Source organism: Chelonoidis abingdonii, chromosome 5 (genome assembly GCF_003597395.2).
Source record: "Chelonoidis abingdonii isolate Lonesome George chromosome 5, CheloAbing_2.0, whole genome shotgun sequence".
Taxonomy (NCBI): Eukaryota; Metazoa; Chordata; order Testudines; family Testudinidae; genus Chelonoidis; species Chelonoidis abingdonii.
In genome coordinates this window covers 30,170,879-30,196,250 of record NC_133773.1, presented here as the reverse complement: position 1 = coordinate 30,196,250, position 25,372 = coordinate 30,170,879, and the positions used below count along the sequence as shown (strand labels likewise).

Here is a 25,372-nt window from a genome sequence, read left to right as displayed (position 1 = left end):
TTTTAAGACTCTGGGTTTCCCCCCCACTTCTCTCCATTATTATTATTTTTTCATGTTCAAATTTCCATCGCTAACAAGAAGAAGGGAAGCCAAAAACATTTTGATTTACGACCTAATCAAAACATTATATCTTTGGTCAAGTGGCGCAGAGAAATGATGAGCCTCCAGGTTTCAACTGGGAGGGGCAGGAGGAGAAATTCAGAATACACTAGGGGTGATTTATGTCCTGCGTGAGTGGGCACGCTGATTCTTCATCGTTTTAAACAATTTAAGTAGCATAGTGAAAGCTCAGATCCAATATTTTGTGAGTGATTTTACAAAAAGCAAAGGAATAACTGTAATAACTACAGCCACCAAAGGGAAATAGTGGTAGGAAGAAGACAGAGAGGGGGTAAATATTTCAGCATTCTTCTCGGGGATTTCTAATAACATGCGACTGTCCCATGGAGCGAGGGTGGAAGAAAGTAAAGGCAGATAAGGATGGCTCTGAACTCGCCATGTTTTAACACTTACATTGGAAACTATGAGCTCAAGTGCGACCCAGCCGTTTAAGAGAGTTGGGTTTCTAGCACTTTAACACGTAACTAACCCCGAAATCACGGAACTGGGGGGGCACCCAACAACTCCCCCCTCGCACTCACCAGCAGTTAAGTGTTGACATGGCGCATCAAATCGATTGGAACCGGTTTGGCCTGGGGAGGGAAGGGGGAAAGTTGGGGTCCGGAGCGGCCCGTCTGCTTCTGGGCTCCAAAGAGGCCCCATCTGCTCCCCCGGCTCTGTCCCGGGAGCTGCCCTGGCCAGCCCCACGATGGTGGGGAAACGGCCTTCTACCCACCCTAGCCTCCCATTTTAGGAACCTTCGCCCGGGGATCCATTGATTCTGGCTTAATTAATTAACAGTAGGGCTAAACAGCTAGAAGTGGCCCTGCTTTCCCTCCCGCCCAACGCTGCCCAAGACACACTAAGCGCCCTTATCCTGCTTGGGGGTGGGGGTCACTCTTAACAGAATCCCATTCCCCCGGCTTCTTCCCTCCCCCCCCCCCCCCAGCTGCTGGCACCAACTCCTCCCCAGGCCGGTTGAACTGTCAGGACGCTGCAGACTGAACAAATCCGTCTGGCTGCCCCGGCCTCTCACCCACCGCCAAGGAATACAAGGGGAAGGTGACCCGTCGTCCAAAGGGCTTTTTGTTTGCTCTCCCTCCGCCGCGTGATCCCTGCCTGCAGGTCTGGCCGCGACTCCTCCAAAAATAAAGAAAGAGAAGTTAATGTGCAGCGAGCGCCGATCATAAAGCAGGGACATTATCTGAGATCTCTTTTTAAGTGGCAGCGATTCCGTGCAGAACAAAGGCGCAGTGTCTGCTCGGCCTATAGGTAAAGTTACAGCAGCTAAAACACACCCAGCCGCAAAGAAACTCTCTCTCTCCCACACACACACACACACACACACGTTCAGCTTCTCCAGGGACAGGCACTCGAGGACCTTCCCGTCTCAGGTCCCATCCAGCCGGTTTATCCCCCCTACACAGCAAGCCGGCGATTTTTTTTTTTTTTTTGCAGTCTGTTCAGAGTTTGATAGTTTAATTAATTCTTGATTTTTTAAAAAAAAAAATCAAAAGATCCATAAAAAAAAGGTTCCCTCTCAGCCTCCATTCTTCCCCCTCCCTGTTCCCCACAAGGCTCTGAATATTCGCACACATTCATTCCCTGTTCAGATGTCATCCGATGGGAGGGCCAAACTGTAATTCATCTTGATTTACTTCATTGTCCTGGAGATGGCAAACTATAATCCTGTATAATTTCACGAACAAGCAGGTTTAGAATTAATGGGTCAATATTATTTAAAACAAAACACAGAGAGCACGACCTTTTCTCTCAACTACATATTGCAGTACAAGGCTCAGGAAACTTCAGGCTAACCTCTCAACCTCTTGGGCTCTCAGAGGTTGCGGTTATTTGGAGCAGTCTTTGCTTCTGCTAATGTCTGAAAGGAATTTGGAAATAGAAATGGAATATTACATGGAAGATCTCTCTGCTTAAGAAAAAAGGTGACTGTGGGATTTGAATGGGAGGTGTTGGTTTGCAAACTTTTTTTTTAGTATTTAATAAAAGCTTCCTTCACAGCTTGAGCCATTCACTCTATACAGGGAGGCAGCAACTTTGTTTTTTGTTAGAAATGCTTGAGTCCAGCAATCTCAAATAATCCATATTCTGATGAGCTCTTCCTGGGAATAATGGAATCCTGTCTACTCTGCAGAAGTCAATCGTTCCAAGGCCAGAGTTTATTTAGCATGTAACTTTAGTGTAAGGATTTTTTTGTGGGGAAATAACTGTAATTTATACGTATTACAGTAAAAATTACTGCACCGTGTTTCCAAAGAAGGGGATCCAGTGTCATCTATCGGTCAATCAGCGTGAAGTAGTTACCACTATGCAGTTAGTTCATAAAAAAAATTCCAGACAGAACTGTATGCTGTATATTTTACTCCCATGAAATAAAACACATTTTTCATGTTTGCTGAAAAGTAAAACAATAATATTGTACGAAATGTTATACACAGGGCATGTTTTACATTGCAATTTCAGAAACATCATTGCATCCACCAGAGATACTATTCTAAAACTGATATTCACACAATGTTTTTTTATAATAATATGTTAGAAACATACAGTGTCGCATTTAGTATATACATTCCCTTGCTCGAAAGCGAAAAATCCTAATCGCTTTTGTGTAACATGCTTTATTTTAAAGCCTAACCTTTAAAAACACTGTTGTGATATTACTAACAACTGCTTTTATAAAATTAATTTGACATTTCCATATATATACATCCTTTCCGTCATTTTATGTTAACAATGCTAAACTTAAAAAATAACAAGCTTATAGTAACATTAAAATGTCATATCATATCCAGTCAAACATTTGTCCATATATATATATGTTCTTGTAACTGTTGGAAATACTCTTAGTGAAAGATGTCAGAATCTGCAGGAGGTCCTTTGAAAACAAAGGGACTATCTTATTTCAGTGGTTTCATTTTCTCTCTCTCTTCTTTCTTTCTTCCTTTCTTCCTTCCTCTTTCTCTATAGTGCCCATTACTTTCTAGTATAATTCTCAGTCTTTGTGGGAAGGGGGAGGGATTCCGATTCAGTATTTTATACTTTAATATCTCACACGGGTCTGTCCACAGCGTATTGGCATGCGCTCAGGTTGGAAGCTGGGTTCTGAACACTGGCGTATCCAAAGCTGGAGTGCTGCTTGGCTTTAAGTCTCAGACTAGCCAAGCTTGAGTTACATGTGTCCCTATAAACATAAGGAGGTGTTGGAGGAGCATAAGGACAGGCTGGCGTTGGCACTGCAGAATTCAGAGAGGGATTGCTCAAGTTGTTCAAGTTATTCAGGCTGTTGAGGCTGGAACCAGGGACCCCAGTGACTGCAGAGGGCACCATGCTTGAAGACATACTCATGGAGGAGATGGAATTTGGAGGGGAGAACATGCTCTGAGAAGACAGAGGGTTGACATTCATAGAGTTGAAGAAAGGAAAGCTTTTGGTGGAAAGGGAGGCAGAGGTCAGGCCTTTAGCTGCCCAGTTGTTGTAAGAATAGCCGGGGTACATATCATCGTAGGGTTGCATTAGACCGTTAAATTGTGGACCAAAGCCATTTTTGCAAAGCTCAGCCTGCTGGTTTCTTTCTCTCTTTCTCCATTTGGCTCTGCGGTTCTTGAACCAAACCTTTAAAATAAATAAATAAATAAACAAATAAAAAAGGTCAGGCGCGGTTTAGTTATGCAAAAACTAAAATCACAGCGTTTTGCTAACGGTGCAGGTAATACAAAAGATACCACGCGTTCCTCTGACGAGAATTGACCAGTATAAAACGGGACGGCATTTTTCACTATTAACAGACGTTTGTATTTAAAATGGTTACTCAAATCTACAACTCCCTGAAGTTCGCAAAATCGCCAGAGAAACTCTCCGGGAACCGCAGTGCATACTTCAGCGATTTTTTGTTCTATCACATTCAGACTGTGGTGGCTGCAGATCATCACATAAAATATTTGTTTTAGAGCACACATTTTGCAAATTAGTTTTTCTTTTGTGATTCCGAAACACTCATTCCCGCCACAAAAGACACCGCGTTTACAACATTTGCCCCGTCATGTTACAAACGGGAGACATTACGTGGGAAAAAACCCCCACCAAAACCGCAAATCGAATGCAAAACGCGTAGAAAACCTGCAGAGTTTTGCCAGGGGAGAAAAATTATATTTCCGATTACAGATAGAGGGAAAATACTAATAAATCTCAGCAGCTTGTTTAAATTGCAAGCTCCCAGTGTGCTAATCTTCAAGAGCCCCCAAACACTTATAAACAAACGTGTCCTCCTGCTTTTTGGCAAAGTTTGCCTTTTAACAACGTGCTAAATGAGATCTAAGGTCCCTCGCTCCAGACAATGGCTAAAACGCGTGCCTTTCTGCAAATCTTTCCAATCCACATCTTGGTGTCTGATTTGTCAGTCAGCCTCCTGCAAAGTTATTTTGTGTACTAGAGGCCTTCCCTGGCTCCTCTTTGTTTACACAAACGATGTTTTACATTACAAATCTCTAACTGTACAATTAATCCTTGACACTGCTTACACGCAGCTATAAACCAATATCATGCCCCACTCACATTCACAAAATATTGTCAACGTAAAGCAGCAAATGTTTCTCCAGCTATCTTCACAAAACATCCATCAGTTATATTGCAGCTCATGAATAAAAATATAGAGTGTGAAGAGGCTGCTAAAATTACCTTAACATTTTATAATCCGACATTTTACCCAGAAGTCTACTAAGGACAGACAAAGAACGCAAAGTGACTGTTTTCAACAACAAACAGCCTAAATGAAGGAGACTACTTTTTAATAACAATGAGACCAGACAGATTCAAACAGTTTGCACTCACGTTCTGCTTGAATTAACCAACAACACATATAGCCTGATTTTTTCCTCACTGTATATTCAGTTCAGTCTGAAGTCTACAACTTGCCCATTTTTAATTAAAATATATTTTACTTCTAAATTTCTGTAGATTAAGTTAGTTCCTAATTGAAAACAGAGGCCCTTATTCATTTATTTTATAGGTCTAATTTAATTCTAAAGCATTTAAGACTAAATAGACTTTTTCCACAAATAAAACAGGTTTTTCTGTTTACTGTATTTTTATAGAATCCTTGTACAAGTAGAGCACTAAATGAACCATGGGTTATATCTGACAATAGCAAGGATCTCTAGATTCATTTTTTGGTCTATTTTTGAGCGAGGGCCTCACAGTAAGGGGATTGAATAGGATCAGGATTTGGCCCATAATCCTGATAACTTTTAGCACTGTGATAGTACCATAAATCTAAGGGGGGGAAGGGGAGGAAGCGCTTGGGTAGTTATGAAACCAAAAGAAAGAGAAAATGCAAGGAAGGGCATGCCCCGAATGCCTATGAGGAAATAAAAGCCCTTGTACGTTGTATCTTTTTCTCATTAGAGGCAGCACAGGTTGAAGCCTGTTTCAAGTTGCTTTCTTGGCTAATGTTTTCATTAGCATTTCGATCAAAAGGAAGAGAACACATTGCACTGTAAGGGCGAAACGTGCAATGCACCATATTCCAAGGAGGGAGATCATAATCTGTCTCGCCTTGACATAAATGTCTTGCTCCCTGAAGCTTTTGTGCAAAGGCTCTGAAGTTTGGAACGCAAACCGAAATCGAAAGCAGCTGCAGTCGGTCTAACGCTTCCCCCACCGCCAGGCAGCATCGATCTTTCGGCGTCTGTACCTACCCTGACTCTGGCTTCGGTGAGGTTGGTCCAGACGGCGATCTCTTCTCGGGTGGACATGTCCGGGTAGCGATTCCTCTGGAAAGTGGCTTCTAGTTCTTGCAGCTGCTGGCTGGTGAAATGAGTCCTCTGCCGCCGTTGCCTCTTTTTCTTGGAGGGATCCTCAACCCCGGCATCCTCATTTTTACTCTGCTGGCTTTTCTCTTTCTCTGTAAAAGAAGGGCATCCAGCATTCAAAAGGCTGCTCCTTAATGCTACGAGAAAAGGTGGCAATTATTTCTCTACAGAGAGAAGGCTCGTTTGATTGATTTTTTTTGACCTGTGTATTTACAGCTAAGATAATTAGGTGTGTATATACACCCCATACACATTCTCTGCCGCATAGATCGATATATCCGATTCTATAGGTTATAGGGAGAGACTCTATCTACAGATCATATAAATACAGATAGAAGATGCAGATATATTTATCTGTATGCACATAGTTCTGTATCCAGATACATAGCGTTATCTTCTCTGTACATATGTATTTATAATAAACACGCCCTTAGTATTTCATGGAGACAATATAGTTATCAGACCTTGATTCAAATACACTTCCAAATACCAAGTAAATGATAGTCCCTACACGTATTGTATCTCGCGCATTAAGGTGCACTGAGGATCTGACTAAATAATTGTCCGGCTGCATATCCTTTCTCTCGCCTTCTGGACCCTCTTTCCCCACAACTCCCTGGTTAAAGGGCACTGAGGGGTCTCTCTCCCTTTCTCCGCAGCTGGATGCTGGGGCAATCGCAGCCAAATGGGAGCCGCAGTGAATCCCAATGCAAACCCGCCGGAGAGTCCCTGCAGAAGCAATTCATTATACGGGGGGAGGGTTTTCCCTATGCTCCCAATGAACACACAGACCGAAGACAATCAGCCGGGCTCTGCTGCCACGAGAGACGCTCCGAGGAACCTCAGCGCGGTTCCAATTCACCTTCCTTCACTCAAGAGACTATAAGAAGAGACTGCGGAGGAGGGGGGATCAGTAGCGAGACTGAGCCGGGGGACAGGGTGATGCAGAAGTTACCAGGGGGATTTTGTAAGCTGGGGGAGGCAGCAAGATGGGTGGGTGTAGCCGCAACCCGGAATGGACTCTCTTACCTGCGGCCTCGGGGCTGGAGGTGTCCGAGATGGTGTGCACCTCCAGCCGGTGTTTGGAGGAATCCAGGGAAGAGCGAGACTGCCCCGCCGCTACAGCTGAAGCCATGACCAGTGCCGACTGGTGATGGTGGCAAGAGGATGAAGAGGAGGAGGAGGAGGAAGGTGAAGTGGAGCACAGCTTATTCCCGGCTCCCAGGCGCTCCAGGCTTAACGGATCTTTCATGAAGTTCATCGGCAAAAGAAAGCCAAATAGTTCTCTCTCTGTGTGTGTCTCTACGTGTGTATATATATATAGCGATGTATATATAGATATATACACACTGCACCCCACTCTCCAAGGCGCAGCGTTGCAGAAGGTGCAGGCTCAACTCTCTGTATGGCTCCCTGGTCCAGTGGGAGACAGAAAAGCAGCAGCGGTGGACGGCGTCCAAGAAGCAACTTGTTACCCTTTCTAATGGAAGAGTCCTAAGAAGTCTAATGTGCAAGTCCAGCCAGCCTTAGCTAAAGTCTCAAAGAAAATACATAGAGGCTCACGGGGTTTTCTTGGTGGCGTAAAGGCAGCAGGAAGAGGGGAAAAAAGATGATAAAAAAAGGAAAATTCGACCCTATAATAATAATAATAATATTCCTAATAATTATGAATAACCATAGGAACCAAGTCTTCTGCCTGACACGCTAAGGCGATGGCAGTGTCAGTCAGTGAGTGTCAGAGTGACAGGGGCAGGTAGATGATATTATATCCAAGGCAGCAGCAGCCCTCAACAGCTCAGCCACTCTCTCTTGTGCACACATCTACATACAGCACCCAAGCGAGCAATGGACCCGATCAGCTCAGCCGCTTCCCTGTTTGCCCAACATCTTAAAACCAGAGGAGGCCTTCCCCGGGCAGTGATGTCACCCGACCTCTTCCCTCCCTCCTCCCCCGCCCGGGACCCGCTGCTCAGGGCAGGAATGATGTCTCTCCGGACCAATCAGGAAGCGCTGGGCGGAAGGCAGACTATAATAACCGCGACCTATCAGAGAAGCAGGGCTGGGCTAAGTAATTCACTCTGCGGGAGGAGGGGATTGTGAAACCTGCTGTGCCCAAATTGCAAGAGATTGGGTATTTAAAGGAGGTGATTCCAAACGGGGGTAAAGGCATATGTGTGTGTTGGGGAGTATGTCTATATATACCCACACATTTTTAGAAATAACATTTATTAACGTTCCACAGTGATATGGGGAAAGATCATACTTTGCTGGCTTCACACATTCTACACTGAAAAACAGGCTGCTAAGGGAAAGAAGGCGAAACAAAACGGAACAGATCTTAAAATTTCAACCTAAACTATAATGGGTATTACCCTAGTCTTAAAAAGCTTTTCTATAATTGCGAACAAAACAAATAACAGCTTATAAATCCGATTTAAAAACAAACAAAACCTAGATTGTCAAAGATAAATCACTCTTTTACACACGATCCTAGCATGCGTTTAGTACTATAGTCTCGTTTTACAGATTTGTTGAATAGAAACGACAACACTAAAAATACCACGCAAGTCTAAATAGCCGCTAATACATCAAATAGATAATAAATTATAGAGCGTTATACTAGTTTGACTAATAGATTTTTTTTGCCGAAAAACTGGTAGTTTTCGAATTATACCAATCTTTTAAATTTTATTGGAAAGCAATGAACGAGATTCTCTCTAGCTGATCCTTACACTGTATTTGTAAACGTTGACATTTCTCACTTTTCTTTTACTATCTCATTTATTTTCTTGTGACAATTTCAAAGAAAATAAAACCAAAAAAATCTCATTTGTATGCAATGTATAGCCACCCACCATTTCAGGGAGATTTCAAACAACTGATCAGAGGGACATTTTCTAAATTCCTTTTATTTTTAGAGACCATTTTCTTTCCTGTCGTCTTGAACAAATTACTAAGTCAAACCAAAATTATCCAAAGGAAAGAGAACGGAGAAATCTAGAGTAACAATGTGACTACGATGAATCAGACACCGCTAACGCCGAGATATTACGGTGATGGGCGGCAGTACAAAACCCTGCCATAGGCTGCGTCTCAGAGCACCAAGCAAGAATTAATCTGCCTCCTACATTCTGATTTTGTTTCCGTGTCCTGCTATATTACTGCAGTATTTGTTGGTGTGAGATAGTAGAAACATGGGGAGTTCTTCAGCAAATCGCACAGCGTGGAGATTGTGTGTCCTTCCATGTTGGCCACATGACTGGAAGATTCTTCAATCAGAAGATGGGCTTGTCCCGCAGATAAAGCAAAAGGCAAATATATTTGAACCTATCCGTTTGTCTCCTTTCAATCTATTTGCAAGAAAACACCGTATTCCAAATATTTGCAGTAGGCTCGGGAGTGGCCCATAGCAGTGCCAAGGGGTTTTAAGTAGCACCCCATTGATAGAAGAGTTCCGCCTAATGGCACGACCTAGTCCAGACACTGAAGATGTATGTGCAATTTACTGAGATTGTTCCTATACTTATAATTACTCTTCACAATTCTAGATGTCTGGGAGTTTCCCACAGATGTGACCTTTCTTAAGCCAACACAACTTCCAAGCTTCCCTTTCTTTTATTCATTTTTTGACAGGTCATTCTTATTAGCTGATGCTCTTTCCCTCAGTATTATCTCTTGCAGTCTTACTTCTCGCTAAATCATACATATTACTTTAGCAGCCTGTTGGTAAAGAAGGTTAAATTAATTTACATTCTGCTCATTATCTGCTGTTTAAATGACGTGTTTTATCCCTGAGATTTGGCAAAGAATCTTTCCTCAGACCCCACAGCGTTGCGATGGAGACAATGCTCTTACATTTGTAGTGGATTTTAATCTGATAAGACTTTAATTTGCTAAGTCTTTTAAATAGGGGGTTTTAAATGATTCTAGCCGTTTTCTTATTGAATTTCCTCTAATTCCCCCAAGATCGTAAAGTATATGTGCAAAGTAAATATTTCCTCCCTTTGCACCGGCAGTAGATGACCTATAACTAAGTCAATATGAATCCAGCTCCATTCTGCACAATTTGTTTACTAATCATATTCCAGTTTCTTCTTAACCTTGCTGTATTACTGTGGTCCTGTACTCGATAAATCCCCGAAGCCCTTGTTAATGAAAGGACTCCATTAGGACGAAACCAATGCCTCCTAGTGTCATTATTTTAAACGCAAGGTTGGGACATTCCTGCGCGTTAGATTTGGAGGTTCAGAACTTCAGCAAAGTAGGTTCTGTCGGACCAGTATTTTAAAGGAAGTCCGGGAGACAGGTGGGTGGACAAGGCTAATATAACAATTGTTATTTTCTAATTCTGTATTTCAGGATTATATTGCAAATAATAGTGGAAATTAGAGAAGCATGAGACCCTTATTACCTTGACACAATTTGTAAAGGAATAAATCTCTCTCTGGTTAAAGAACAGAAGCGATCTGGGAGAGGGGTTGGAGGAGAAAGCTTACAAGGCTTCTATTTTTATCTAGGGCTTCCACTTTCATACGTGGAATATGAGCAAAGTGTGTGTGAGTTGAGGGGAAAGAGCTATTCTTCATTTATATTTTTGAAGACGGGGCTTTTTAGTTTAGAAATGCAAACCTTTCCTCGAATCCTGGGATTTAACGAAAAAACATATGTATGGTTTGGAAACTGCAAGGCACTTATTATGCACTTTGTGGCTTGCTCTGTAATGGGATGCTCTGTTGAATTCTAACTTGTTTGGTCATAAATCATTATGATTTTTTGCCTCTGTCATAAAGCTTAACATTGGTCAATTTTGTACACAAGACTCCACATGCGCAAATGCACGGTGTAACTCGTAGTGAGCAATGGGATTTAATGTTCTCTGATAAGAGATTGAATTCGGTTTCCTTTTCTGTCGTCCAGACAAACGGTTTGGAGGATTTTGGGGGTCTGACACAGAGTCATGCTGTTCTGTCACTGTATTAATCAACCGATTATGCATTTTAGTCTTATTTAGTGTTAGATTTTACTGTTCAACCCCATTTGGAAAAGCCCTGCAACAGAATCCTAGGGATTGTTCTTTAGCTTAGAAGGAAACGAAACGGTCAGTTCTCAACAGCTACTCTGCTATGGACTTTAACAATGGAAGAATATGAGGATGCGTGGCCAATCACGCTCCTTTTTAATAAGCATTTAAAAAAGATTATAAATTGGAAGCTTTGTATGTCTGTCTCTTTAGTATCTATCTCCCTTCTCACATTCTGGTCCAAATTCTTAATTAATCAAAGAGCAAGCGCCCACACCACCCTACACTACACTACTCTACTCTACCCTGTTTTGACGTCTTTATTGTCAGCTCTTTCCTGTTTCTATTAGTATGTCAAGAATAATTACACATGTAAGTGACTGCAAAACCATGCTTTTCTATATAGTGCACAGCATGCAGTTTTAGTGACTGTTGCGCATTTGAAATTCTGAGTTGAAGGATTAGGCGATTTATAGTTTGCAGAATCCTTTGGTTGTTAGAATACTAGGCGCTGATGGAAGAATAAACCTCAGCTCTTTCAAGATTCTTTTGACAAAACCCTGGACTCCCTTTGGGTTCCTTTGCTCTAGTGGCTCTAACTGGCTCTAATTCCTTCTCCGATCTGGGTTCTAGACAATAGATCAAATGGGTCCCCTTGTAAAAATCTAGATTGTGTTAAGAATCACGGGAGATATTTTTTTATATAGAACCTTCCTAAAGAATTTGAATAGAATCATTGCTGGTCCCAGTTATGAAGCATCTCCCGGAACCTAATGGGCTATCTTAGATCCATTTCTACCTGAACATGTGTGTAGTGGAGGGTTGGAGTGAGGGGAAGTAGGAATAAAGATATATTCAGGTATAGTCAGAAGGGAAGACTACAGTCACTTATTTACAACACCGTGATTAAAACTCTACCATTGCTTCGCCCCCTGTCCTCCCCACGCCCCAGCCATGAGGGTAGCTAACATTCGGCATTAGTTGTCATGGTGACCATAAATCAGATAAATCCAAAAATACTCACCTTTAATCTGAGATGAAGTTTTTATTTCCCTAGCGAAATAATATTTTGTCAGCTGACAAAAAAAAACTCCTCTGAACCTAATTGTAGGAACGCAAGTAATACATTACTGCTAAAGGTTTAAATTAAAACGTCAGAAGTTGTTTTATTTTTTAATTCTGGTAGAACCTTTGGTTCTCTTTAGATTCCAAATCCTCACAGCTTCTGTGCAATGAGGATTTCGGAAGGGGGGAAACAAACAAAGAAACGAAACAAAAACCCAGCACCTTTGATTGTGGGCAGCTTTCCTTCTGCGGGGTTCCTGGCGCTTTCCACTGAAAGAGCCAGGGCTGGCCACTGTCAGGACAGGATACCGGAGTAGATACCAGATCAGTGGTTTGATCCATTATGGTAAATCTTATATTTCCTGATCATTTGTAACCGTTAGGCGGGGAGGAGAGAGGGGCTACAAATTCTGCACAGATTTAAACTGATCTCTGAATGAGAGAAAGAGAGAGGGAAAGAGAGAGCGAAATCTTGAAACAGGAGCTCAGCTGACCTGCTTAGCTGGATACTGCTGTGTTTACAAGACATATTGCAGGTATTTATTTTCCCACTTTTGCCTTCATCTACTATAAGATCATTGTTTCTAGACGTAATACTCTCCTAAATGGATAAATTAGTTCTTATGAAGAGTCTCCAGCTAGTCCTGTTGTCTTTTACCTTTGGCTTGTTGTCTTTCGCCTATCTTGGATTACCGAGTATTCTCCTAGATGAAGAGCCATTAATTATCCATTCAGTCAATATTAGGAAGACGACAAAGCTTTTTACATAGGATTAAGAAGACATCAGATTGTTCCATTAGTATATTCCTCCTCACGAATAAGCTTTCGTTATACATTTAGTTTTCCCTGGGGTCAGGCTAACAACTGCTGCATCTATTATTGTCAGACGACGACGAAAAAAAATCAAAGGAACAATAAGCAACTTTTAATTCTCATTTTGCAGAGAATATTTGAAGGGAAACTTAAATTTGGGGTAAGAACTGCTATAATCGCATTGCTCCTGGACAGAGACTCAGTCCCAATCGGTTGCGAAAACACTGAAATGTAGCATATGACCAGAGTGTGTTGCTGATTTAGGAACTGGAAACCTCATTTCTCTTCCTTCAAAGGCTCCCACCTTCACTGGTCAGCTCCCCGTCTCTCTCTTAGTCCTAGGCCTTTCTTTGCTGTTTTAGGACTCTTTCTTTCCCAGGCCAGAAGCTTTTCTCTGATCTTTCTCAGGATTCCCTCTTTCCTTCTTCTGAAGGTTATTTTCTCGGATTCCCTCCAACTGGCCAGGCTGTTGTTAGGAAGCTAAATGCCAATGGTTTCTCTACCCTTTTTTGGATACGGTTGCCATCCTAAATTACATTTTGGTACTGACACTGTTCAAGCAGCCCACTGTACTTCCTGGCATGCATACTTAGCTACGGTGACATTTTGGTGGTCTCATGTGGCTTTTCCACAATATCTGCACTGGCAGTGCCCCTGAAATTTGTATCTCGCTGAACTAATAGGAAACAGAGATTTTCAGTTAGGCTGGAATCCGGTTGAATATTCATCCATCCATCTATTAGCCATCCACTCACACACCTGCGTTAGGATAACTGTTGATACTGGGTTCTTATAAAAAACTAGACTATGAGTGGAGGGGCGACAGAGGGCTACCAAGCTTGCATAGTTAGCTTTTAACGTCTGTAAAAATAAGTGATAATATTTCTTTGAACAGTGGTGTACCTAACTTTGCAGGGGAATATGTACATAAAGATGAATGAGTGGGGGAGTTTCTAAAAGTGAGGTTAAATGATTGAATATTCAGCAGCAAATAATTAGTTAAACAAGTTTAAATAATCAATTTGCCATGTTGAGAGCGATGGAATAACGCAATATGTTATTTCGACATTATATATAATAAACAGTACTGATAAAATGTAATGTTTGTGGCTATGTGCGCCACTTCTAACCCCCCCTCCCACCCCACACTACACCGTTCTAGTAGTTTTATGTGGTTTGTCACTAAGAAATACTTTCCCTATATTCCATATTATGGCTAAATATCAGATTAGAATATTTGCATTTGAAATTATTTGTATTAAGAATATTTTCATATAGATATTAATATGACTATGTACATTCCCATTTATTCTAATAAAGCCTTTATTTTCTGCTGAGCTATGGAAATGTTCAGCACTTGCAGAAATTCAGCAATCATTTGTATTTTGTAGGCTCTCTTACTATGATTTCCTCCTCTTACATATCTTTTTTCTCCAAAGTCACAGTGACCTCAACAGTAATTGTACAAAAGAAACTATGGCAGGATATGCTCCTAAAGAATAATTGTTTCGTGTTTCTGATACCTGACTTCCTAATACAGCAACTTAAAAGCCTTGACAGAAGCGTAAAGGTTTTTTAGAAGTAAATGACATAAAAGATGAAGTCGCTGCATTTCCTTCTAACCAGGCGATACAAAAACAAGGTGGAATAAAAGATTTGAAACATAAAATGAAAATAAAATAATTTAGCTAAATAAAGAAATATACTGTTTATATTACTTTCAAATAAATCATACTAATATCTGAGGACATTTCGGGAGTTATAATTATTCATTAGGTATTAATATAACGGTTTGTATTTATACATAGCTCTATGTAGAACAAATTCCACGAAATACTACCATTTAAAAATTCCAAAAAATTGCCAACAAACTCAAGGTTTTCAGCATTACTTCAACACATATTTTAATTAATGGTATTAAATATGTTTGGATAGCAATTTCCCCTTTAGTCTGAAGGGTAAAAAACAGACTTGTCGATATTTCACTAGGCAGGAAATTTTACATGTAATACAATAATCTCGACTCATAATTAATGGTTAAGAAAATAACCATTTGTTTCTCAGCAAGGGAAGTAAAAGCTACCATGTCATAGCGCATATGTGGATATTATTTTTATAAATACTTAGAAGAATAAAACTGGCTTGTAAGGACTCATAAATTAATTATAGCAGAAAGGTCCCCACTTTCCCATTAGCTCGTGCTATAGTCTTTGATTAAAACCACCCGTTCATGGAGGGAAAAAAAAGGTGAAGGGTAAAAAGGCCTTTGTTATTCTCAAATCATATATAAACCAATGTCATCCTTCCTCTCCACATTACTTAACAGCTATTATGTGTGGATGAAGAAGCCCAAAACTCTGATACACCTTATTTTTGCACAATTTAATATCATGTATTTTTTCGGGATGACAAATTATTGGGTCATAATACTTTAGGGTTTGGAATTGTCTCTAATCTTGATGTTTAACTATCCTCTGGTCTAATAATTTATTTTTATAAGGAGCTCTCAGACAATGAGTAGAACTTCCAAACGGGGGATGGGGAAACGAACAATTGCAAATCACCGGATGTTATCTGAGAAATATTAAGCTATTTTGCCAAATAGGGCGACTACTATATTCTTACAAGTAAGTGTTTAACCACAAGACCAGGAATACTTACATTATTAGTTCAGTCCAGTTTCCTGTACTATTTATTCACTTTAATGTGCAGTATTTTATTTAAACAAAATTAGGCTTCTCTTGGATTAAATAGGAACTTGAAATAGCGAGCTTGTTTTCTTCTTTGTAATATGTTTCCATTGATGTTTTTCTTTATTACATTTTGTAGTCACACATTAGAGCCACTAAAACTTGAATCAAAAAGGGGGTGGAGAGATCCTCCTACGGTGGAAGATAGTTACCAAAAATTATTCTTATTTTGAACTTTTAGCATCAATTTTTATTGGGAACTTTAATTTTAAAAGATGCTGACGCAAACACTTCCGATTAGGTACACAAAGAGAACATTTTAAAGCACAGCAAAAACGTTCATTGAAAGAGTATGAAAGGGTCGCATCAAAAGGAGGCTGATCCATCCCGACACTCCACTCGACAGCTCCTGCCTGCACTCCTTACTCAGGCAACCCCTCTCCCTTCCCCCTTTCGGGAACTCCGTGGGAAGTGTTGCCTTAGCACACCAAAAATAAAATAAAATAAAATAAAATGCGCATAAGCTGGCCCCTGAAAGTTGTTATTCACAACGTGCACTCTGCTCTCTGCACGGGGAAAATATCTCGCGAAGAATATCCATTTTTAATTGAGGTGCACGCCCCATAGCAAAAAACCGGGACCCACTTAACTTTTTGGCAAGTGGGCAGCATTGTCCAGCTCCCCCCGTTTGTTACTTCTCGGTGCAGTGGCACAGATGTGCAGCAGCAGAGGTCGCTGTTGGACCACGTTTTAGCTCAGGACCGGCCTACCTTCCCTAACAAGAGCTTGAGAGAGAGAGAGAGAGAGAGAGTGGAGGATGTGAAAGGCGTCTGGGAAACTTCCTCTGCATGTCTCCTATCCAATAACAACCACCACACTTTTCACTAGACTCCAACCAGGACAAGTCACTGCACACCTGAGACAAGCTCTTTGGCTTTTAGTTAAAAAAAAAAAAGGAATAAACAAAGAGGGAACAATTAAGTATCCAACCTGTTGGAGTCTGTCTCCCCCTTTTCTCACCCACGAGTGATAGGGTGAGTGATAGAAAGGTGAGTGGGACTGATGGGAGGCGGCCTGGGGGGCTCTCGCTTACCGTTGGCGCTGGGATGCTGCCTCCCGAAAAGCTTGCTGCTGGTTGCCTCTTTCCTGCCCTCTGGAGAGTCGCTGAATTCCCCCTTTTTAATATCAGAGTCTTTGGAGAAAAGACATTCAACTGTAGAGGGCTGCACCCCTACTGGAGAGAGGACGAGAGGGAGAGAGACAGAGAGGAGAGGTTGTCAAACGTAGAACTCTGCCAAAGCACCATCACTGTGAACATTACAGTCCGCGTGAATTGCACCGCAGTACAAAAAATTTAAAAGTCCAGAAAATATTTATCGTCAGTTTTGTTGACTATTAAAGTATCAGCTCTCTGCATAGAGAGAAAATAATATTTGATCAATCTGCACATCAGCATTTGTAAATATAATATGTGATTATACAAATATATGTGCATATTTTGCGCTGTTTTTCCCTCTCTCTCTCTCTCATACGGATAATACACAAACATTTACATTTGAATAAACCACTCTTCTGCCTACATAAAGAATATCTTCATATGACTCGATCGGAAATATTGTCCTTACCTAATTGAACGCAAGCCGATACTAGCTTACGACAGTTGGACTCCATCACCCGTTATCTGTAAAACATCAAATGTATTGGATTTTATTTAAAAAATGCTTAAGAAAAATCAAACCTCAAAGGAGCCGTGCTGTAGTCATTGTGAAACATGTTGCTAACATATTTTCGTAAAGATTTTTACAAAATAAATTTAAAAAAACCCAGAATCGAGTTCACTTATTTTTCACTCAGAAAGAGACACACTGGTATTAAAGGGCAATCATTATGATCACAATGATCAAGGCGATCAAACATTTCTGCCTTTACTCCCTTTAAAGTGTCGCGTAATTTATTTGTGAATGGCGAACGGACTTTTGTAAACACTTAACTATTTTAAAACTTTGCAACCAAACTTTTCCTTAGCACATTTTAACCCTGTTGTTTGTTGATTCATAATTTGCTGAGAGGATAGAATACGTGTCATGAACAAACTGAGTTTAAATTAGACGTTAACATTTGATGCAGCAGATTTAGCCTTCCTATAAGTAACACAGAAAGGGCTTCGCACTTTCAAATAATCATCTACTTTAAAATAATGTAAAGTTACTAGCGAGTAATACAATCCTGCGCTAGGCTCTATTTCATTTCATTATATCTTTCTCTGTATTACGTTCTAAAGCCTACCACGGCCCCCTTTGGTGCGGGAAACCCCCATACCCCATTGTGCTCTGCTCTCTATTCAGCGAGGTTTAAATAGTAAACCAAGCACCAATGGAGTAGTTGTAGTTAAGAGCAGGTAAAACAGTAGCACAAGCAGATTGCAGAAGTGTATCCTAGGGAGAAAATCATTTGTATTCATTAAGTATATGCCGCTGATTACACGTGCTGCTTCGCTGTCCTGGGGAAACCTGACAATGCGAGCCATGAGCGTCCTCTTTCTAATCTAGCTGGCCAGGCAGTGGGAACCCGGTCTGTGACAGTTTAGGATCCCCAGCCTGGGAGCACTTGCTGCTCGCGGCTGGAGGTGCGCCTTCGCTATGCCTGTGCCAAAGAGTAGCAGTTTGGCTGCTCCAGATTTAGTGACTCCGCAGTAAAATCACAGGATTAGTGCCTGATTGAGATGTCTGTTCGTGAGATATTACAAAATTCATTATCACAGCTCTCTACTAACTCGATATGAAGTAACACAGATGGGATTTTATTAGTCCAGGCTTCAAATGTTTACTTATGATAATTTCTGGGGAAATTTGCATGTCATCATCACTTCGGTAATCTTTTCTTTCGTTCCTTCTTCTTCGTCTTCTTTTTTTATTGTCTGAACTGGGTGTATTATTAGCTAGTGCCGAAAATGCCGCAGACTGGCGTTTACAAACATTTTTGATTAAATAGATAATAATAAAATAACAAAATTATAGTTAATAATGTACATGAGTATGGCTGAACCAACCAACGTTCACATTTTCCAACGCAGTTTGCAGCTCTGTAAATAACACGGATTTTCTCCTAGGAAATGAGACTTAAAAAATTAAAAATGAAAACAAATGGTCAAGGCATGTTTCTCAGGACATTTCTGACATGTCTTATTATGATGCAGGAATTGATATTCAAAGCCAAAGACGGATTTAGGAAGAACTCTGATCTGTATTACATGTTCCTTCCGATAGCTGGGCCTAGCACATGAACTGTGGCTAAATTTTTGGGGAAGGCAATTAAGAAAACTTTAATTCCTCTCTGATGGTCCTTAAACCAGCTCTGTCAAGACAAGCCTTGCATGACAAATTCAGTTGCCTTGCCTCTTCGCTTTTCTTGATGGCTAATTTATCTAACAAATTGAGATGTACAACTTTTTTTTTTTCGAATGGGAAGTTTTTCTCTCCCCTCAAATGCTGCTGTCCTGGGATGAACATATTTTGTTAGACAGGATTATAACTCTCCTGGCTTCAGCCGCTCAAATCCCAATTACACCGCTGATTTTAATTTTCTCTCTTTTAATGTTTATAAGAAATCTCAACCGGGGCATGGGCATAAAAGGAGACGCAATTTTCCGTTGACTACAGAAATGGCAATGCTGAATCATTTAGCAGTGGCTCTGCTCTCCCCTTTGCTTTTTATTTTATTTTCTCCTATTCACTTTGTCATTTTCAAACTATTTAATTATTTTTATAAATGAAAACAAATAGCAAACTCATAGACGGTTGCATTATTTTCTTTTTCTCGGATTGCTGGGGGAATTCAGTTAATTAACAATCTGCTCCCAGCACTTAAATTATAGCTGACCTGGATTAATAATAAGCAATATCAGGTGAGTTTTGCACATTGGTGTTATTTTCGAAACAACTTAATCTGAGGCCCTGGCAAATATCTTGCAAATCATATGCGAAACATTTTAATATCACAGAACTACCGGTCATAATTTGGAGTAAGCAGTTTTTGCAATATGGTAGGTGTTATTGTAGGTGGTTCATAAACTAAATCGGTGCTTAATTTAAGGCCTAATCCCGTAATCTTTATTCACTTGAGTAATCCGTAGTGACTGCTCTCGTGAGTAAGGGTTACTTGACTAAATAAAGGATGTTCCCTTGTACTGGAAATACAAACAAGCCTTGCTATTTTACAATCTAGTAAACACAGGATAACGATTTAGATTATTTCTATTGTATTAATATTTCTTGAAGATTATATGTAAGGCTATTCATTTATCGGCACACACATTCCACTTTCTCATGTAAAGCAAATGCAATTCCTTTGTGCTCCTCGTTTACTTCCCAGATATGCAATTGTCTGAAACTAGGTAAAACTCTTAAAGCTTTAGGTGACTTCTTTCCCTAACTTGATTTAAGTTTCCTTACAGTAAATGATGTACTTAATTTTAAAAATAATGTTCTGGAATGCTGCGTTTAGGAAAGAAATTAAGGTATGCATAGTTAAGAGAGGAAGCGATCCACAACATTTTCATTTTATTTTGGAGGAGGAGAAGGAAAAAAGCACTGTGAGGAATGTAAATCGAGACAATATTTTCCCTCCACAAACAACTACAATTAACAATCTAACTAACAGTAAAATAAATTAACAAAACGCACTAATTTAAAAGCATTATTAGAAAGACACAATTTTAAAATTGTGACCAGTCTGAACTGATCTAAATAATTAAACTCTCTTCTGCAAAAGGTCCTGGGTTGCAGGTAGTATTCTCAAGGCCTCATTTAATAGCTGGATTTTTTTTCCTAGGCAAATCATTAGATGCCTTTTTAAAAAAAAACATCCCACCCTCAGTGACTTGACTCCTTTTATCGCTTGAACGCCAATCCCTCCAGATGTATTAACGTGAAGTAGGTAGAGGAGGGTTCAGGTAGCTGCACCGTTTTCCGAGACAACTCACGATCTTCTCTATTGCCATTGAACTGCCCCCATAGATCATTATTGCCATGACTGAAAAACAGCGCAAAGTCCCCAGAACGGCTCGACTCACGTCTGTCCGAACTGCCCTAGCTCGCGAAAAGAGACATCAGAGAGTCACACAAATCACCGATCGGAAGGATCCCCGCGCAGTGGAACCAATTCTCGGACTCGCATTATCTCACATCCCAGGGAAGGATGGGCCTCCACTTACCGGCTACTAGTTGAGCTTTCCACTTTCCACTTTCTTTCTTCTCCTCCTCGAGACTGAGCAAATCCTGGGGGCTGGCTTGACTGCAGCGCCAGCGGCGCGGGGGCAGAAGTAATAAAGGATCCAAACGAGAGCGCAGGGTTCCGTGGAGGGGGGTGGGGACGGGACACTAGTGTATTCGCTGTGGGATCGGAGATCTTCCAGTGTCTGACTCGCTCTTTCTTTCACTCTCCGGCTCCCTCGCTCTCGCCCCCTCTCTGCCCTGGGAGCGACGTGACGTCAGCAGAGATTCCACCAAACTCACCGCACCGAGGCGCAGAGCCGAGGGGGAGCGCAGGGGGCAATGGAGCTGGGGAAGGGGAGGCAGAGACAGCGATACGCCTAGGGGAGCTGCGCGGGGAAGCGGGCGCGATGCGAGCTGCAAAGAAAGAGCCAGGCAGAGGGACACACAGACAAGAGAAGCAGGAAGACGGGAGATAATAAAATAGAGTCAGGCTGGGGAATAGAGACAGATACCGAACGAGAAACCGGAGTGAAGGCAGGGCAATGAAGAGTAGGATCTACATTACCTCTATGCTATATTAGCCTTTGTATGTCAGATACACACGCGCGAAAATCGGAGTGATGAGTCAGGAAAGGATGAAGAGTAATAGAAATTCTGAGAAAAAAACTCAAAGTGTGTGTGTGTGTGTGTTTGGGGGAGTGGGAAAAAAGAAAAGAAAAACAGGAAAGGGGGAGAAGAAACAAGTCAAGGAATAAGACTAGTTAGAGCTAAAGAGGAAAACCGAGGTGAGAGAGAGTGGTCTGTGCGTGCTTGCTCCAGAGAGAGAGGTGGGATGGGAAATGCAGCGCAGCTGAAGTCTGTGCAAAGGGCCAGGTCATCTTGTTCCCGCTCAGGACTGTTCCACTAGTTCAAAGTCAACTCGGACCAGACTGAAAACACATTGCGGATCCCAGTGTGCAGCTGGGAAGGGGAGGCACTGGCCAGTTTTAATGAAGGGATTGCGATGTACAAGACTCACAAGCTCATTTAAGTCTAGAATTTCCTCTGCTGTAGATGCACCCAACAAGTTCACACAGGGTCGCTGATAACTCATTTTTTAAAATGACGAGGTTAAGGGTTCTGCAAGAACGATATGACCCCCGCAATATTGTGCTTATCGAGATATTTACATTTGCTTCTGAAAATGTGTGCTACTGTAGGAAGCTATAGATAGAGAGCACGAACAACTGCCTGACCATTTAAATGTAATGTTTTGTTTGTCATTAGGAAAGAATATAGGTATTTGTAAACTTGATCGTGATTTATTTGTATAGGCTCGCTAGTAAAGTGCTATACAAATCGGACAAATTTGCTACTGGGTGTGAAAGGTGATTACAAACAAACATCGTGTGCGATAGTTTTTAAATCCCTAGGGTTTTTGCACCCACACGTACATATATATATTTATGACAAACAACTGAAGTTATTTGAATTCTCCGTCTAACGTTTGATATTCGTAATACATAGTTTAAGGAAACAATCTAATATCCAAAACATTCAGTTGAGTTTGTATCATCATCCACTGAAATTCGATTTTATTAAATTCTCTGTATTTTTTAAAAAAGCACGACGCGGAAAGTATATAGTTAAACCAGACAAATGATTTACTTTCCTGCTGAATATTTTTAGTGACTTCCCGTATATAGCTGCACTACTTGAAAAATAGACATATTTGTTTTCATTACTTCTGACGATTCATATAATACGTTTGTGTGAATTTTCTTGAAGTATTTCATGTTTTGAATTAGTTTTAGTTAGTAGTAAATATGATAGTAATTTTTGAGGATGAAAGCAAATTTACTCTGAAAATGGCAAGAGCTGACAAAGTAATTTTATGGAAAGGGTTATCCTCTTTAGCTACTAAAGAAACTGAACTGCATTTTAACATCATCAAGAATTTATGACGCAAGTAGAAAATCTATTTAAACGCTAAGTGTTGTCCATTTAAACACGCCGCAAACAAATTGATTTACTTGAAAGAAATCAAAATGCATGTGTATGAGTTTTCTTTGAAAAAAAAATCTGTTCTTGGCACTGTGGATTTCTGTCCTTGGGACTAGTATGCTAAGTTAATACAAGTTTCTCAACCAATCTGAAGAAGAAACAGAAGAGAAGAAAATCCATCAGAGTTCATCTAAAATTGTGCAGTCGATGAAAAAGATTCGAATCGGTCCTCACAACCTTCAGTCGTATTTTTTCGGTGAAATAAGTGCGTATTTGTGTGCCTTAATTCGTATGGGTACTGGATATAATAACGAAGGTAAATAAATACCCAGTGTTGTGACTGGGTTTGCTTTGAAGCCTCCGAAGAATGCGCGAGAGAACTCTGTACAGAGAGACATACACAGCTGTGCTTGCGCAAGTCCCCCCACTTTCCTGGTTCAGAGGTTTTAAAGCAGCAGCCGCTCGCTGAAGCTGTCCCGTTTCTGTCTGGGCTCTCGCCTGGCCCTATGCTGTTGCTACCCCCATGTCGGGGCTGCAGCGGGATCAGGAGTTGAGCTGGGCACTTATGCTGGCCCAGAATCGGTACAGCTGAAGTGAGCAGCTGGTGGGAAATGCAAATGGCTCCTAGAGAAACATAAGATACAGGGTGATTTTCATTCCCTCCTCGAGTGTGTGGAAGGAGCTGGACATACGTTTCACGCTCCTAATCCTTCTTTTACATTTTTAGTCATACTCCTATTAAACAACTAATTAATGCCCAGAATCACCAGGGAATACATTAGACATGCTGCTTTGGAATAGGGGTTCCAGGGTGTCTGGAAACTGTGGAGCTGACTTAATACCATGCATTTCCATTTTTTTTTCCTTTCTGCCAAGGCAGTAAATGTAATATTAGAATTCTAGACTAGGGAAAGGCCGTGGTGATTGTATTTGTATTCCAATTTGCTCCAGTGTCAACAACTTAAAGAAACAATCGGAGGAACGGTAGCTGTGAGCAACATTTCACTATCCGCGGGACCAGTTTTGAATACGTGGGCTACTGCAGTTTTGTAGCAGGAGTCTGACATGAACCTAATTCTGCATTTCAAGACTGGCACAGTTTTACATAAACACCTTTTGGCTCGGATTACTCCATAATTCCAGACCGGCACCGCCTCTAACCTCACAACAGTCCCAGAGACACACATTTTCCCTTTGCAATGATTTGAAAAACGCCTAAATTTTCTCATCTTCCAACATGCAGAAAAAGCCGTTTTAATACATTATTATTAATAGGATCTATTTCCAGTCACCTGGCATAGCGAAGAGTGAGGGCATGTTGGTTAAAAAGTATTCGAGGGTTCCTAGTGGTAGCATTTTACTCCTTGAAATCAGCTGTTGGACAAACCAAAACTGGAATGAAGATACTTTGGTACTGTCAAACTGATAGCGCTTCTCCCACGGCCAGGGAAAACCAACCCAACCCAACCCAACCCATGATCAAATAGCGAGGAATACCCAAGGCAAACGTTCTGTGCCCTGCGCCAATCCCCACCAATGAGAGAGGCACAGGATTATTGTTTTAGAAAGTGTGGTGATAGGGCTCTTCACCACCATCTACTTTCTTCTCTCTTGGATTATGATCTCAACCCTCGCAAGCAACCGCCCCCTCCAGCGTCCCCCCCCTCACCGCCTGCTCCCTATCTGACAACAAGCGAGTATGTAAATACCAATGGCTAGCTGTGTTTAACAGCCTCAAACATTATTGATTTGTTGGCTGCTCGAAATTTTCTTTCCTATCCAGATCGTGTTTCCAAATTGTTCATTCAGGCCGTTGATCCCGATGCTACAATACAATAATTGTTAAAAAAAGTAAGCATTTCAAATGGACCAATTGATTTGCATATAAATTAAAACGACTATGCCTTGCATATTCCAGTGGTTTATAATCATTGCGAAATTAGTGCTTAACCACTTGAGCTAAAAGAATATATAAATGTCTGTATTGACTCACTAATGAATTACCTAATTAAAACGTCCTGAGGATGTTGGTCGATAGAAAAATTGTTAAATCAGGGCACATTAGGGGTAAGGATGGCAGTGTGAATCAGTGCAGAGCAATCTCTGTTAACACAAAGTAATCTAAGCTTCACACAATGATTCCTGTATTAATTTTTCTGTGCTTTGAGCTCTTACCCCTCTTCTATTAATTCTTGGGGGAAAAAAAAGAAGAAAAGAAGAGGAAGTGCAAACATTGCCTAGTCTGTGGTAGTATTTCTAATATCCAGAGCGAGCTATCTGTAGTTTTCACTGGAGAAAGTACAGCAGCAGCTCTTTAACCAGGATGCCAGTAGCAGAGACTGCGTTATACTTTCACCTTCCTAGAAAGAAAGCCCAAGCGGCAGCCAGGAGCAGGGAAGCAAAGCAAAGCATGTGGAGACCATAATGTAATAGATATGCTAACTGAGCACTTACCTTCGCATGAGAATAGGAATAAAAGATCTCTCTTCTTATGAGAGACAGTGCAAAGGAATGCTAGAAGTTCAGAAACAGGCTGGCGGTGTGAAAATCTGTAGCCTCGGGGGCTGGCCAACAACCCCTTTCATTTCAAGCACTTATTGATTTGCTGTTGTCATCTTTGGCGACGCAGAAGGACACTTGAAAGAATTTCTGATTGGGCTC

The 25,372-nt window shown here is 41.0% G+C and overlaps 1 protein-coding gene across 2 annotated transcripts; it reads right to left on the bottom strand.

The window, feature by feature from the left end:
• Nucleotides 1-2,932: 2,932 nt before the first annotated feature.
• Nucleotides 2,933-20,857, bottom strand: PITX2 (paired like homeodomain 2). Of its 2 annotated transcripts, XM_032775482.2 has the most exons (5): nucleotides 20,728-20,857; nucleotides 17,141-17,196; nucleotides 16,609-16,749; nucleotides 5,814-6,019; nucleotides 2,933-3,732 (listed from the first exon to the last, which is right to left on the bottom strand). In XM_032775482.2, the coding sequence occupies exons 2-5, from the start codon at nucleotides 17,184-17,186 to the stop codon at nucleotides 3,169-3,171; spliced, it is 957 nt and encodes a 318-aa protein (XP_032631373.1). In that variant the 5' UTR covers nucleotides 17,187-17,196; nucleotides 20,728-20,857; the 3' UTR covers nucleotides 2,933-3,168. The 2 variants fall into 2 exon arrangements, with proteins under 2 accessions (XP_032631373.1, XP_032631365.1); XM_032775474.1 differs by lacking the exons at nucleotides 16,609-16,749; nucleotides 17,141-17,196; nucleotides 20,728-20,857 and adding an exon at nucleotides 6,957-7,188.
• Between the last annotated feature and the right edge of the window lie 4,515 nt (nucleotides 20,858-25,372).

Coding starts and splice junctions, on each gene's coding strand:
- PITX2 (XM_032775474.1), bottom strand. CDS start 7,188: ATGAACTTCATGAAAGATCCGTTAAGCCTGGAGCGCCTGGGAGCCGGG. Junction 6,020..6,956: donor CTCCAGCCCCGAGGCCGCAG/GTAAGAGAGTCC, acceptor CTTCTTTTACAG/AGAAAGAGAAAAGCCAGCAG. Junction 3,733..5,813: donor TCACCGAAGCCAGAGTCAGG/GTAGGTACAGAC, acceptor TTTATTTTAAAG/GTTTGGTTCAAGAACCGCAG.